Source organism: Tympanuchus pallidicinctus, unplaced genomic scaffold (genome assembly GCF_026119805.1).
Source record: "Tympanuchus pallidicinctus isolate F22 unplaced genomic scaffold, pur_lepc_1.0 scaffold16, whole genome shotgun sequence".
In the NCBI taxonomy this organism is placed as follows: Eukaryota; Metazoa; Chordata; class Aves; order Galliformes; family Phasianidae; genus Tympanuchus; species Tympanuchus pallidicinctus.
The window spans coordinates 24,472,423-24,486,491 of NW_026294679.1; the positions used below are offsets into that span (position 1 = coordinate 24,472,423).

The 14,069-nt window shown below is 41.3% G+C and overlaps 1 protein-coding gene across 1 annotated transcript; it reads right to left on the bottom strand.

Moving 5' to 3' along the window:
• Positions 1 to 456: 456 nt before the first annotated feature.
• Positions 457 to 13,923, bottom strand: LOC128078109 (nucleolar RNA helicase 2-like). Its single transcript, XM_052678022.1, has 15 exons — positions 13,759 to 13,923; positions 13,061 to 13,330; positions 11,930 to 12,005; positions 11,238 to 11,416; positions 9,837 to 9,954; positions 8,754 to 8,939; positions 8,072 to 8,217; positions 7,325 to 7,474; positions 5,492 to 5,653; positions 4,702 to 4,821; positions 3,852 to 3,925; positions 3,525 to 3,684; positions 3,103 to 3,237; positions 1,851 to 1,895; positions 457 to 1,081 (listed from the first exon to the last, which is right to left on the bottom strand). Exons 1-15 carry the CDS (start codon positions 13,861 to 13,863, stop codon positions 815 to 817), a joined length of 2,193 nt encoding a protein of 730 aa, XP_052533982.1. The 5' UTR covers positions 13,864 to 13,923; the 3' UTR covers positions 457 to 814.
• Positions 13,924 to 14,069: the final 146 nt, after the last annotated feature.

Sequence of the window (14,069 nt, forward strand, 5' to 3'; positions counted from 1 at the left end):
ACTTATTGAGGGTGGATTCCATCCCTTCTTTCAGACTGCTGATTAAAGATGGTGAACAAGACCCGACCCAGCACTGACCTCTGGAGAGCACTGCTAAATGACAGGCCTCCACCTGGACTCTGCACAATTGATCACCACCCTCTGAGCTCTGCCAGTCATCCAGTTCTCAGTCCACCTCCCTGTCCACTCATCTATCTCACACATCCTGGGCTTTATCACGAGAATGGTGTGGGAGACAGCGTCAGACGCCTTGCTGAAGTCAAGGTACACAACATCCATCACTCAACCCTCATCCACACAGCCCTTGTTAGAGACTGGAATGATACTGGCTGTCCTTCAGCCATCACGCACCTCTCGCTGCCCATATATACCATGTAAGGTGCATCCTGAGAGAAGCATCTGCTTTCTCTCAAACTCCTCAGCACTACGTTAAAAACATCTCACATACAAAACAAGTTTGTAAAATAATATTTTACTTTTTTGTAACCTTTTTGGAAAATGTACAGGTTTGGCCATCAGTTAAGATCTATATTTTATACAGTGAGCTAGGCTACAGGTCTGGATGCGACACACGGGTTCTGGAACAAAGATGGAGGTTCTACACACAGATGAAATGGCAGTAAAGAAACAGTTGCTTTTTTTTTTTTTTTTAAAACGGACAACATGATCTTGTTTATGACCAAAGTAGTACTGAGGAAAAAAACCCCCAAAAATGAATGACATGTTTTTTTGAAGTGGTACAGACACAGGAACAGCCTATTTTAACATATTATAAAATACTGCCATCCTGCTTCTCCACTCCAGGCTTCTGAGGTCAGCGATCAAACGCTCTGTCATAGCTTCGTTTCTGGCCGCTGCTTTTGAATCTGTTTCTTCCCGAGCCACCCCGCCGTCCATTCCTGGAGCCTGAGAAGCTTCTGCTATTTCCTCCTCTTCCTCGTCCTCTTCCTCCTCCTCCTCCTCCTCCCCTTCCTCTTCCTCCTCCTCCTCCTCCTCCTCCACCTCCTCGCTGGGATTCTTCTAGCTCAGGTAATTCATTTGCCACACACAGACAGCACTGCTTGGAATCTTCCCATCTTTCCTGTTGAAATAATATCACATGTATCAAATTAAATTTGAAAAATGCAAATATGGTATATTCCCTAATTACTAAATTGAAAAGATCCATTAAATACAGGGTATTCAAGTGTCTAACTATTGATCAATACTGATTTCAAAATTTTCCAACATAGAAGCTGGAAGTCTGTGTATGCCTCAGACACCATACACCAGAAGCAACACCAACCATAGAGATTTACAGAGCAGCCTCAGCTCTTACTCCACTTTGCATTGCTTAAAAATTCCACTAGAATTATTACTGACCCACCACTCACCAGCCTCCATCTTCACCACCTCTGATCCAGAACTAGAAGTTGTTTTAGGAGCAAACAAACACTGGGCCATGAGGGAATGGAGATGCACTGAGGAAGTAATACTGGAATGAAAGACTGGAAGTCTAGGCAATTTGGCATGAGAATGTTAATTCTGCGAGACAAAAACCTGATTTCTCTGAGGAACAGAACTGAGGGATGGATGGAAACAAAGGGATATTTAAGTGAAACATGTTGCATACCAAGAGCAATCCAGCAGGATTAAGGGGTCGGTTATTCACACCACTCTTCTCAGAGGATATGTGAATAATTTAGGAAAGGAACACTGGATGTTTGTTTTATTCTTCTGTTCCATCACAGCCATCCCTTTTGGATGCCAGAAGAGGCAGGACACAGCCTCAATAACATTTTCAGCCTAACTCTGTCCTACCAGTTTCATCTAAAGTCCACTGTGACCAGAAATTTCAGTGAAGCACATACCTCTATGTCCTTTTGATCTGCTGCAGGAATATCAAAGCACACACCCTAAAAAGAGAGAACAGTTTCAATGGATATAAATCTAGCCTTTTAATTGATAGTTAGCTAAAGAAAAAAAGAGTCTAACAGAACCTATAAACCTTTGAGCTAACACAAACTTTCAGTTTCAAAGCTTTTTATGTTGCATTAAGATGCTTCAAAACCTCTGAACATTAGAAGAGTAGTACCAGTGTTCCACAAATTGTGTTCCTCATCACATCTGCCATTACTCATCCCTAAATTCTCTCGAATCAGTTTCTCCTATACTAAGAAATGCATACCTTCAGTACATGTCTGTTTCTCAATTTGTTTTCAGTTTATTGGTTGTTTTTCCCATCCCAGGATACACAAACCACATAAAAACTGGCAAACACAGACTGCTTTCTTAATACTTGGTACATGGCACTGCAATAGGAACTTGAGCACTGATATGAATGGAGGATGTATGGAAATGTATATGCGTGTGGAAAAATAAGAGCAGAAGAAGAGATCAAAGAATGAAGGTGTTGATAGCACATATATGAATTAAGTCATCAAGATCACAGTCTTTCTCTACAGATTTGCTGATCTGGGCATGCTGAGAAACAAGAAATACATCCAAAAAAGCAAAACAATGGAGCAAATCATCAACACTGCCTAACAGCTCACAGAAGCATTCCTTGTTCTGTGTCACTACAAATCCCAGACAGTTTTATCACATTTTCATGTCTGTGAAAATGCATGTGGAATCTGAGATATTAAGAGGACGGGAAATTAGTTTTGCTTAAAATATTGTCCCACATTAAGCTTTGCAACAGTAACTGTACAACTATCATGTACACAAACCAAAAAGTAACTTTCTGATTGTTTTTAGGTTACAGAGATATAACGTGTATTATGAGAGCTAACTGTCCTGAAAAATTCTGTTATATGTTTTATCATAAAAGCAAACACAGTTTGTACCTTTTACCTGTACTGCTACCTCTCTGGACATGCCAGTTACACTGCACTGTACTCCTTAACACATCAGTAGAACAGAAACCTAAGCTGCTGAGATGACCACTGACCAAATAGATCGTGGCCATCCTTTTGTCAGAGGATCTTTATCAGAGCTTGGAATGGGAGCAGGAAAAACTAACCACCTACTCATCCATTTGCTGAGGAAAAAGGCTACAACCAGAAGAGTAAAAAGTAGCAAAAACCACACACACACAAAACAGCAACAAAATACCCTTACCATTCTTCCCTTGATGAAACACATTCTGTTCACCTTTCTGTCAACATCACCACCCAGCTGCTCCCGTAGTTTTCGCCAAACATAGCTCATATTGTTTATTTCTTCAGAGCAGCGCAGTACCATTGTAACAAATCCCTGCAGAAATGGGACACGTTCCATTCAGTCAAAGCAATAAGCTTTAGCTCACCGATCAGACAAAAGCCTGCTATTTTACCATTGATAAATTATGCTTTCAAATAGCTTCTGTTATGACAGAACAGGCATACTTAAAAGGCCCTACATTCTTAGCTAACACAGCAGCAGTTAGTAGCCTAAATGCAGTTTCCATGAGCAGACATAAATGATTCTCCATTTAAGCAACGCGGGGCGAGTTGTTTGTTTTTGCTTTTCCAAAGACAAACCTGAAAGCCATGCACACTTACCACATCTGAGTTCAGCAGGGAGCGCTGTTCAATGGAAGTAGCACCTGAAATATGTGCTAGAGCTGCAGCCAAAGCATTAACTGGTCCCTTTTCTTCTATTAGCAACTGAGCAGACTCTTTGAAATAATCAATAGCAGACTGGGGAACAGAATCCAGACATCTAAGAAGAAAAAAATTGCTAGTTTGGGAACAGAAATAAAAACCAGCAGTCCAAGACTTTAAGAGTGATGAGTTCAAAGAGCTCAGAGACAGTAATGGACAGTCCAACCAGCCCTTCCAAACTAGAAAGATAGGAAAATACAGTAGAACTTGAATCACCCAACACACCTGATAGCATCTTTGCTGGAAGCTTTTATTATATCTGTTGCAGTAGGAACACCAACACGCTTGAATGTAATGCCCTGAAATTTATAAAACAAAATACAGATGAAAGTTGTAGCTGTAAATAATTAAATTTTAAAGAAATAGTGTTGGACACTTAATGAAACAAACACTTCAATCTTACATTTTTCTTGTCTTCTTATCATTTTGACTCCCTGCTTTGTTACTGAAAACTACAAAGCTAATCATACAGGAAAATGGATAACAAACACTGTTTAAGTACCAGGTCAGTTTAAGTGATCCATTGGCTGGAAAGAATAGAGACCATTTTGACATATTCTAGGGGGGAAAAAATCCCACAAACTATCAACAAAATTAGAAATCCAAGTAGATCAGACTAGAATTCAAGTACGAGTTATGCCACCTTTCTCAGCTCAAGCTTAAGTTTTACCTGCCTGAGACTAAACCATCTCATCTGAACTGTATGAGAAAACCATCCTATGGAACACTGCTGGAAGTTCACAATCAGTGAAGCTACATGCATACCAGTCATTAATCACACAATAAGTCCAGGGTGAACACTTACAATGAACATGTCATAGCTTTCCCCTTGCCTGCCCTTCTCATCTCCAAAGGTAGAATCTTATGGCCTTTGTTGACAAATTGTGAGTACAAGGATCTGCAGTGTGCTGCCTGCTCCACACAGCATACCCACATTGCAGAATAACTGAACCTCACCTGGATGTTTTGTATAGCATACTCTTATTGACATAAACAAAAGATGACATGAGGATTTTATATGCTGCCCTAAAACATTACATTTGGTGCTCAAGAACAGAGGAAAACTGTACTTTACCGCTTTCTGTTCCACATATCTTAACTGATTTTCTTCCTTTCGCTGATAAAAACAGATACAGATCCCAGTCCGGCCCGCTCGACCTGTGCGTCCAGAACGATGGATGTAGGATTCCACATCCTTCAAAATAAACAGCATTATGACTTACTCAGCTCACTGCAATTTCATCAGTTGCACTTACATATCTTTGTAGAAACGATGACAATTTAGACTGAGCAATGCACAAAAACTGCATCTAACAACTAAGTTAAAAAATATCGTTTCACTAAATTCAGAAGAGCAAGCTTTTCCATAATACTTTAAAAGGATGGAGAATACAAGAAATGGTGTGCGTTCCTCTCACAACTCCTGCCTATCAGCTTGAAAGCATGGTTTCTGAGCTATTAACAGTGAATTCATTAAACAATAATATTTTTTTTAAACTCTTTTAACTTCTGGCACTGTTCTCACTGCTGAGGTCTCCTCCTCACACACGCCCCTCCTTTGTTACTCTTGCAAGACCAGCAGCTTTTCACTGCTTCTCACTGCTTTCAGACTTGTAACTACTATATACAGTCTTGGAGGGAAAGGCTTCAGAAAGTCATAAAAGAAAGCATTTTTAGGAACATCTTTAAATATTCTGGGCACTGATGTACTCCAAAAAATCCTCAAAGAAATTCCTTTTGTATATCAAGACATTCCTTACTCTTAAATGCAATGATGATAAACTCTATGGTGCATACTATCAATTACTGACACTTATTACTTGAATACAAGACAATATATTCTTATTGCAAGACACTCAACTTACCTTTGGTGGTGAACTTTGTACAACTAGGTCAACTTCAGGGATATCTAAACCACGGGCAGCTACATTGGTTGCAACCAGAACTTTAAATGCACCGTTTCTAAAACCTTTCAGTGTGATCTCTCTTTGCTTCTGAGGAATGTCACCATGCAATGACTGGCAATCCTGAAAAACAGCATTATTTCAGGACTGCACTGAAATTCAGCAATAGGGGTGCTCTGTTTTATGGTCACTTCTGACTGTTATCTTACTATGACACTGTATAGAAAAATTGAGTTTCCCAACTAATAATTCAGTGGTTTCAGAATACGTACTCAGTGCTTCTTATTTATCTATCTCAAAGACCTTTAAACAACAGAAAAAAAACACAGAACAGGAACATGCGTCTCATCTCCATCTTTAACTACTGTGACCTATGAGAACAACTATGCCTCAGCTTTCCAACCAGGCTCTCTATGCAAAGCTTAGTCGTTTAAAAACTAACCATCTCAGGCCTTCACAGCACTAATTTAGACATCTCTTCCAAACCAGTGTTGTTTCTTAATCCCCCTAAGTATATTAATTGCCCCTGCTACCAATTAAATGATTAAAACAGAAGTACTGCTAAAAAAACACCCTATGGTTTCAGTGATTTTTTTTTTTAATCTAGTACTTGTTGAAGTTCTTCAGTATTACAGTAATAACAAGTGCAAAGATCGAAACATACAAAAATCATTTCACCTTTTGCTCATTTAAGTTTTCCACATGTAAGCAGTATTCAAAGCAAAACAAACAATCGTAATGCAATCCTAGAGTCACAACTGCATTAAAAAAGTTTTTCACACAGCTTTGGGTTAATGTCACCTAATAATTGGAATAGGCATATATGTTGCTAGTGAGCCTTAAAGTGCAAAAATGGAAACGTCTCAGTAATTCACTTCTCTTACCTGCCAAGATCAGCTCTGCATTGCCTATGCAAGATTTGATATCACTAACGCCACCAGTAACGCAGGACAAGGCTCCACGCTCAGGTTTAGCTGTTAGTGAGGTCATCTAGGAGCCTAGGAGCAACGCTCCTGAACACAGCTGTGGCAGTTCAACAAGCTTCTCCTTTCCCTAGGAACATAATGCTAACCTGCTTTCTAGACATTGGTTAACCCATTTCCCTAATGAAAATACATACAGAAAAAGTGGCTGCTGCAGAACTTTTCACCAGAAAGGAGCATGCAGTCCCAGCATCTCAGCACATCATAAATAATGCACACAAGTGTTTTTCCACTGTGCTGCACCATAAATTGCAGGAAAAACACTAAAGCTCATCCACAGGAGATAAATAGCAGGACTGAATTCTTCCTATGCGTACAGCTTTAAACTCTTCACAGCAGCTAATAGCAGGTAGAGCCGCTGACACATTACTAGTCTAAATCCTAATTGGGCCCTCTGACAGTACTAATTAACATCAACATCACAGCTCAGTAACTGCTATTCCAGTACCATGAGCTACCATCCCAGTAGGTCTCCAAGTCAGTCACCATGTTTTAATCCAAGAGAGACAGTTCTCTATAAAAGGACAGAAACTAACTCACAACTGCTTCACTTAAGAACGTTCACGTCAGCAAGAACCTCTAAGCAAAATGTAGCCCGACGCCTGTTAGTACAGCCTAGTCCAAAGACTATAATGCATCAACTTTCAACCATTTTTTGTTTTTCTAAGGGTTTGTTTTGATCTGACCACTTGCAAAATCCTTTCTCCTTCACTTTCAAAGTCACCCTAAAATTGAACTCGGCATTGGTCCAGTATCAATGTAGGGTTGATTCCTGTGACAGCCTTGTTTCTTAATAAAATTGATGGAATACCTGCTTGATTGACGCATTCAGAGCCAGTTCATTTGCATCCTTTTTGGTTTCACAAAATACAATGGTCCTCCCGTGGCTGCCACTGTAGACCTGAATGACATCTCCAATAACTGCAGCTCTCTGAGACCAGTGACATTCTATGGCCAAATGCTATGGAAAGGAATTCCTGAGGTTAGCTTATACAAATCCCACAAGACTCTTTAAAACATCTGAAATTGGAAAATTCAACAATACTAGCTATACAATTCCTTGTTGGGCAAAACATTTTTGGAACATGCAAGATTCAGAAAGCCCTTATGTACACAATGATCAGTCTAACTTTAAGTGAAATAATTACAGTAAGAAAAAAAAAACAAAAAAAAACCGTCTTCAAATCTGCTTTCCCTCTGCTTTAAAAAACTGCAGTTAATACACTACTTTCCTGAAGGACAGAAAGAGGTGCAGAATTTAACGCAGCTCTAGTAGCTACAGCTTTATGCCAGATAAAGTGAAACAAATACTATGTGTTACAAGCTTTTTTCAAGCTCAAGATTAACATTCTTTCAATTCCTCCAGTACAATTATGATGCCACCAACTGATTTATCAAAGTAACTGTGAGACAATACTTAAATCTAAACAGTAGATCTCCACAAAATAACTCCCAAAAACTTCAACGTTATCCCGATAAAGCACTTTAGGATGTGATGATGTGTCAAAAAGTGAAAGGGATAAGATCTGAAAATGTTTCCTTCAAACAGATTACTCACTTCTACTGTTGTAGCAGCCTTCTGAGTTTTTCTCCCAATCAAGTCAACCTGCTCATATTTAGACTTCATGTATTTTTTGGCCACATCATACACCCAGTTTGGGCATGTTGCAGAAAACAGCAGCGTCTGGGGATTGTCTTCAGAATCTTAAAACAAATAATAATGTTTCAAAACGTCTTCTTTTATAGATGCATACTAGTTTATTACACCATTATTAAAAATATGACACGAAATCTCACCAACTAAAATACGAAAGGAAAATCTGCTTTTTAATTTAAGCATTATCAAGACCAGGAAAAAAAAAAAAAAAGGCTTTAAAAATTACAAGTATTTTCAAGATTACAGAATAAAATACTATGAGCAAAAACCCAGTCTGCTTCTAAGTGATGGAAAGAAAGAAAAGCTTCAAATTCCTTTTAACAGAAGAGAGATCAAGTACAACTTCTAGGCATATGTCAAGGAAAGTTCTCTACAGATTCCTGGGTATTGGATTTTAAGCTTTGTGATGGCTCTATGAATTCCCAGTTTCACACTTCCTCACACGTTACATTCACGTTTCCTAGAAGACACTATTCAATCATTTCTAAATAAAGCCAGATTGCAACTTTGCTAAAACCTGAGCATATTTTCTGAAACAAAATGATTGTTTATTTCCTGCTATTTAGTAAAATGTTGAGATTACCTTTCTTGTACGCAACTCGTAAGATGTCCTCCACCTGTTCAGCAAATCCCATGTCCAACATCTGGTCAACTTCATCAAGGACAACATGTTTCACCTTGGTAAGGTCCAGCTTGCCATTCTGAAGATGGTCTTTGATTCGACCAGGTGTCCCAACCAAAATGTCAATTCCACTTCTAATGAGATCAACTGATAAAGAAGAAAGAGCAGAAGATGAGTTAGCAGTCAACTAATGAGGTTTCTCTACAATAGAGACACTTGGTAGCAGAAGAACAATCAATATCAGCTTCTTAAACCACTTGTAAGTACTTTATTTACAAACAAGTGAGAAGTGATGACAAGGAGGAAAAAATGGGGAAAAATAACAAAACTGATATCAGACATTCTACTGCCCTCCCTGGGAAAAAAGAAAACTTCCCCATTTCCCTTCATTTTGCTCATGGTTTAAATTACACCGCAAACAAAGAGGTTATTTTAACGTGCCTGGGAAATAGTTGCATCTTTCCAGATTGTTTAATTTAGCCAGATTTTAAAAACAAACAAAATCTGTCTAAATTATTGAAATAATTTATTTCCCAAAGTTATGCAGGAAAAGGAAATTTCATCCCTAATGATGTAAGATGTGTTGTAAGAAAAGTGTTTACTCTCATTCCTGCCCTTGTCTTGTTTAAAGCTATCAACACAGCAAATTATGCAGGCAAAATACAGAAATTCCTTATTCCTTACAAATCTTGTAATACCCCTCACCACAAAGAGGAAGAAAACTACATCCACTCACAGCTACAAGACTTCACATTTTTTTAAACAAAATACAAACGTTTATAAGGACTTACCCCAAATACTCTGTGTATGTATACAATAAAAGCTCTTTCAGTTTGGTTCAAAGTATGAGAGCACACAAAGAACACCAAGAATGTAATTGAGAGCTGCAGCTATTTCCCACCCTAAAAAGATATTCCAAACCACTGAATACTCCACAATTGCTCTTCAGATCTAGAGTTAAAGCTTGCATTTGAAAAGACCCAATTGCATTTCTCAAATACACCAGTCAACTGACATGTCAGTTATTGCTGGTGTGGCACTTACTTTGTCCATTGTATGGTGTTCCTCCATAAAAACAAGCTACTGTCAGCTTTCTCGTTATGTCCTTGAAATCTTTGGCAACCTGGTTTGCCAGCTCTCTTGTTGGAGCAAGAACCAGAACCTACATTGGATGACAAACAGATAAATACTCAACATGGCTTCTACCTAGCTGCTGCTGTCACAGAATCATAGAATGGCTGGCATTGGAAGGGATCTCAAAGCTCATCCAGTCCCAATCCCTGCCATGGGCTGGCTGCCCCCTACCAGCTCAGGCTTCCTAGGGCCCCAATCTGTGGTCTTAGACACCTTCAGGGATGGGGCACCCACAGCTTATCTGGGCAAGCTAGTCAACATTAGACTTTCAGCCACCAGTTTAGGTCTGACCATAACATCATTAAAAAAAAAAAAAATGGTTCAAATAGTTATCTAAGCAAAGATTAGGGAAGCACACTGATTAAGATTCTCATAACAGCATTCATTTCCTTCAGCATTACCCTTTTTAAGACAGAGTTTCTAACTATTAGATAGGAAATACTTAAATCTTATCTAACTTTAGCTTCTGAACAGTTGCTTGAGTATAAGATCAAAGAATTTGGATAAGAAAAGTTTCTTCAAAAACATACAAACAAGAAGCCCTGCAAGCTTGGTACTCCTTTACAATCCTGTGAGAAGGTGTAAGGAAAAGCCACCAAAACCTACCAGCTGTCTCAGTGAAACATACTTTTGGTCTGCAAACTGGAGCTCAGCACAGTTCTGCAACCTGCACTGATATCCCCACAAAAGCAGCCCAACAGCTTTCTTCTCTCCCAATGCACAGGCCTCAACGTAGATGATGGACACACCACAGGAGTTTTAATAGTTGCAATACTACTCTCAAATCTGACAACAGAGAATCCCTCAATAAAAACTCTCTCTTCTCTGCAAGACGAAATCTCAAGTCAGTTCTCCCAAGTCAGCCAACATGATGGCTGGATGCAAAAAATGCACCTAATGCCTTTTAGTTTTTTCAATTAAGTTTCACGTAGCCCATGAGATGAGTGACAAGATGAACTTCACAGACAAAACATTTCCCACCACAGAAGAGCATACGATCAGCTTTGGCCTATCTAATTTGGGGATACACTATAAGAATTTGGTAAAATAAACTTAAGAGAATAAACTTAGTTGATCAGAATGCTGACATGTCGTAATGAACGTGCATTCTCTGGAACAAAAGTTTCAACATCTTTTGCTCGTCCTACTGAAAAATAAGTATTTTTAATATCTCCCACCATTTCAACAAACTCATTTAAGGAGATAGCTTTTATCCCTGCATAAATGTGAAGCACTTTTTTAGTGAGTTAATCTTCTGAATCACTTGGGCATAGGACAAACGCAAAACCAGCATTCTAGCCAGGTAGTTACTTTTGGTGAACGGCCTCTTCTTCTTTCCTGCGAATCCGTCTGAAGCTTTTCAATTAATGGAATAGCAAAAGAGAAAGTCTTCCCTGTTCCAGTTCGTGCTTGAGCAATTACATCTTTGCCAGAATATACTGGGTGGAAGGTCTTCACTTGCACAGGAAACAGGTATGTCACTCCTCGAGCTGCAACAATTAGAACAGACTGCTTTAATACATTACTTCTCAAAGGAGGTCACCCTTAGCAGAACATCCACCAAACAAGCCTAGAGCAAGTCAAGACTTTATCTTCACCTCTGCTGATTTATTTAATCACAGAGGATTGATTTAATCCTGACACAACCTTAGGGCTGCCTGCCTTACTCTCCTACTTCATAGCACCAGAGTCAGGGACAGACGAAATTATTAGCCATTAATGAAAGCTCTTAAATACTCTGACTGTATTTACGTAGTGCTCCCCACTTAGCTAAGAAAAACTTTTACTTTCAAATAAAATGTCAATATTACTTCATCTCTTCACTTTACATTAAGTCATTCACAAACTAATGTCAGAGATGCTAAATATAACCGGTTTTCCTTTACATGCTATGAAATAACTTTGAACCGAAAATTTCCCACACCATTTTTTGAGCTATCTTTCATTTGAAGTTCTACTGTAAAGCCTGAGCTAGGCAAATCACATCATGAAAAGAAATTTACCTTGAAGAAGCTGAACGGTCCCTTTAGAGATAGGGAAATTGGAGAAAGCACCCTCTTTCTGCTCTTCAGTCATTTCCTGTTAAGTAAATAATAATTCATAAAATGTTTCCTACGAATACCATGTGCGACGATCAGAAAACGTAGGATAACAGCATACACACTGGTGTCCCAGCCAAAGCTCAAACTTTCAGTAACAACATCATAGCTGTGGCTGAAGAGCCTTCTTTGTTTTACTTACTGTTATATTTCAAAGTTAGACAGAAGCAACCTGTAATTCAAATGAAGACTTTGCCTTAACTACAATGGCATAATAATGCAAGACATCCAAACTCCACTCCCCAAAATTCTCAAGATTATATTTTAAACAATTACTGACAGGCAACCAGAGTGCGTTGTAACGGGCAAGAAACGAGCCTGAGACCCAGCTAACCATCTACTGCCCAACTTGTACAGCACAGTCATTTCCAGACACAAACTGATTCCTAGGAGTAACAAAACAAGGCAGACCAGCAAATCTTCCTAGAGCCTCACTTCAATGTATGTTTTAGCAGGTAGAATCAAAGTCCAAAAAAATAAAAACATTACTACAAAAGGGCTGAAAAATACGAAACTGTTACAATGATACATTTTATTACACTAAGGTGGATCTTATCATATTAAAAGCTAACAATTTATTACATCACGCATTAAAAAAAAAACTGTTATGTTTCTTTCTCCACTAACTATAATTAAAAAAAATTACCACAGAAGAACTCGTATTGGCAAGAAGCCAATTAAAACAAATCTCTAGCGATCACAGCCACTGCCAGTAAATCACACCCAGATGCCCTCTGCGTGCAGCCTGAAGGCAGCAACCAGCAGCTCCAACGGCACTGGCACTGTTGACACGAGGAAACCACGGGCGCTGATCTAGAACTTCAGCACTCTCACAATTCCAACTGTTTGCAAACAACTGCCAGCAAGAACTGCCAAGCAGCTTTCAGTCTGGAAAGTCAGGGCAGCCTTCCCATTGGTTGTGAGGGAAAAGCACGCACGAAGAAATGAAGATAACCTGCTCTAAACGTAGGCTGACTGTAACACAGGTGCTGAAAGCTCCCCTTGTCACCATGGCACACCAGGTACCCCCATTACCTGCTCCTGGTCACTGTCCCCATCCCCGCTGGACGTTTCGCTGGAGTTGCTGGGCTGTTTCTTGTGGGTGGATTTGGCACTGATAGAAGACAGCTTGGCATTCTCTGGGCTCTCCTCCCTCACGTGCCCATTTTGCTTCCCTCTGTTCTTTGCTTTCTTGGGCTTTGGCGAGTCACTCTCTTCTTCTTCTGACTGCTCGCTTTCATCTGCCTGAGCTTTCCTCTTCCGAGCCTTATCGTGCCGCTTGGATTTCTTCTCTTTCTTCTCCTTCTGGCGAGCCAAAAGCAACAACGCCGTCAGAGAGACGCGCACACGTGCGCTCCCGGCTGCTCTCAGAGGCGGGCCGGGCGCCTCCCGCTATCGGGACACCCGAGCCCACGCCGTAGGGCTCGGTCTCCACCTCAGCCCCCGCCCAAGGACACCTACCCGGCCAGCCGCCCCACCGGGCCAACCCCGCTTGCCCGGCGGTCCCGCCTCACCACGAGGCCTCCGGGAGGCCATGCACGTGGCCGGCCCGGCCGGGTACCCCGCGGCACAGGTCTTGCCCGGCCCGAGCTCCTCCGGAGGGACGGGGCCTCCAGCAGCCCGCGCCGCTCCACGCCGTGCCGGGAGATGGAAGCGCGACCGCCGGCACGTGGGAGGAGCGGCACAAGCGGGCCGGAGCCGGCCTCGGCAGGCTTCGGAACCCTCCCCGGTACCTTGCGCCGCCGCCGGCTGCCGTCTGGCGCAGCCTCACTTTCCATAGGGCTGTCGGGCTCCGACTCGGCCCCGCTGCCGGCACGGATCCGGGTAGCCTCAGGCATCGTCGCTCGCCGGCCACCGCGCCGCAACCGCGCCGTGACAGGAATGGACCCCACCCCGGAAACCGGTGCCGATCCCGGCGAACTGCCGCCGCCCCATAGCCAATGGGAGGCCGCCCCTCGGCCGGACTACAAATCCCGGCGTGCCCCGGGGTCCCCGCTCGGCCTGAACTACAAGTCCCAGCGTGCCCCGCGCGAGCCCCGGCCGG

What these genes read in the sequence shown, in the direction of transcription:
- LOC128078109 (XM_052678022.1), bottom strand. Translation starts at nt 13,863, where the DNA reads ATGCCTGAGGCTACCCGGATCCGTGCCGGCAGCGGGGCCGAGTCGGAG. An exon ending in AGGCTGCTACAACAGTAGAA is followed by an intron (nt 7,475 to 8,071) that starts GTGAGTAATCTG and finishes TCCTTTCCATAG; the next exon opens with CATTTGGCCATAGAATGTCA. An exon ending in CCCTGCTGAACTCAGATGTG is followed by an intron (nt 3,238 to 3,524) that starts GTAAGTGTGCAT and finishes CCATTTCTGCAG; the next exon opens with GGATTTGTTACAATGGTACT.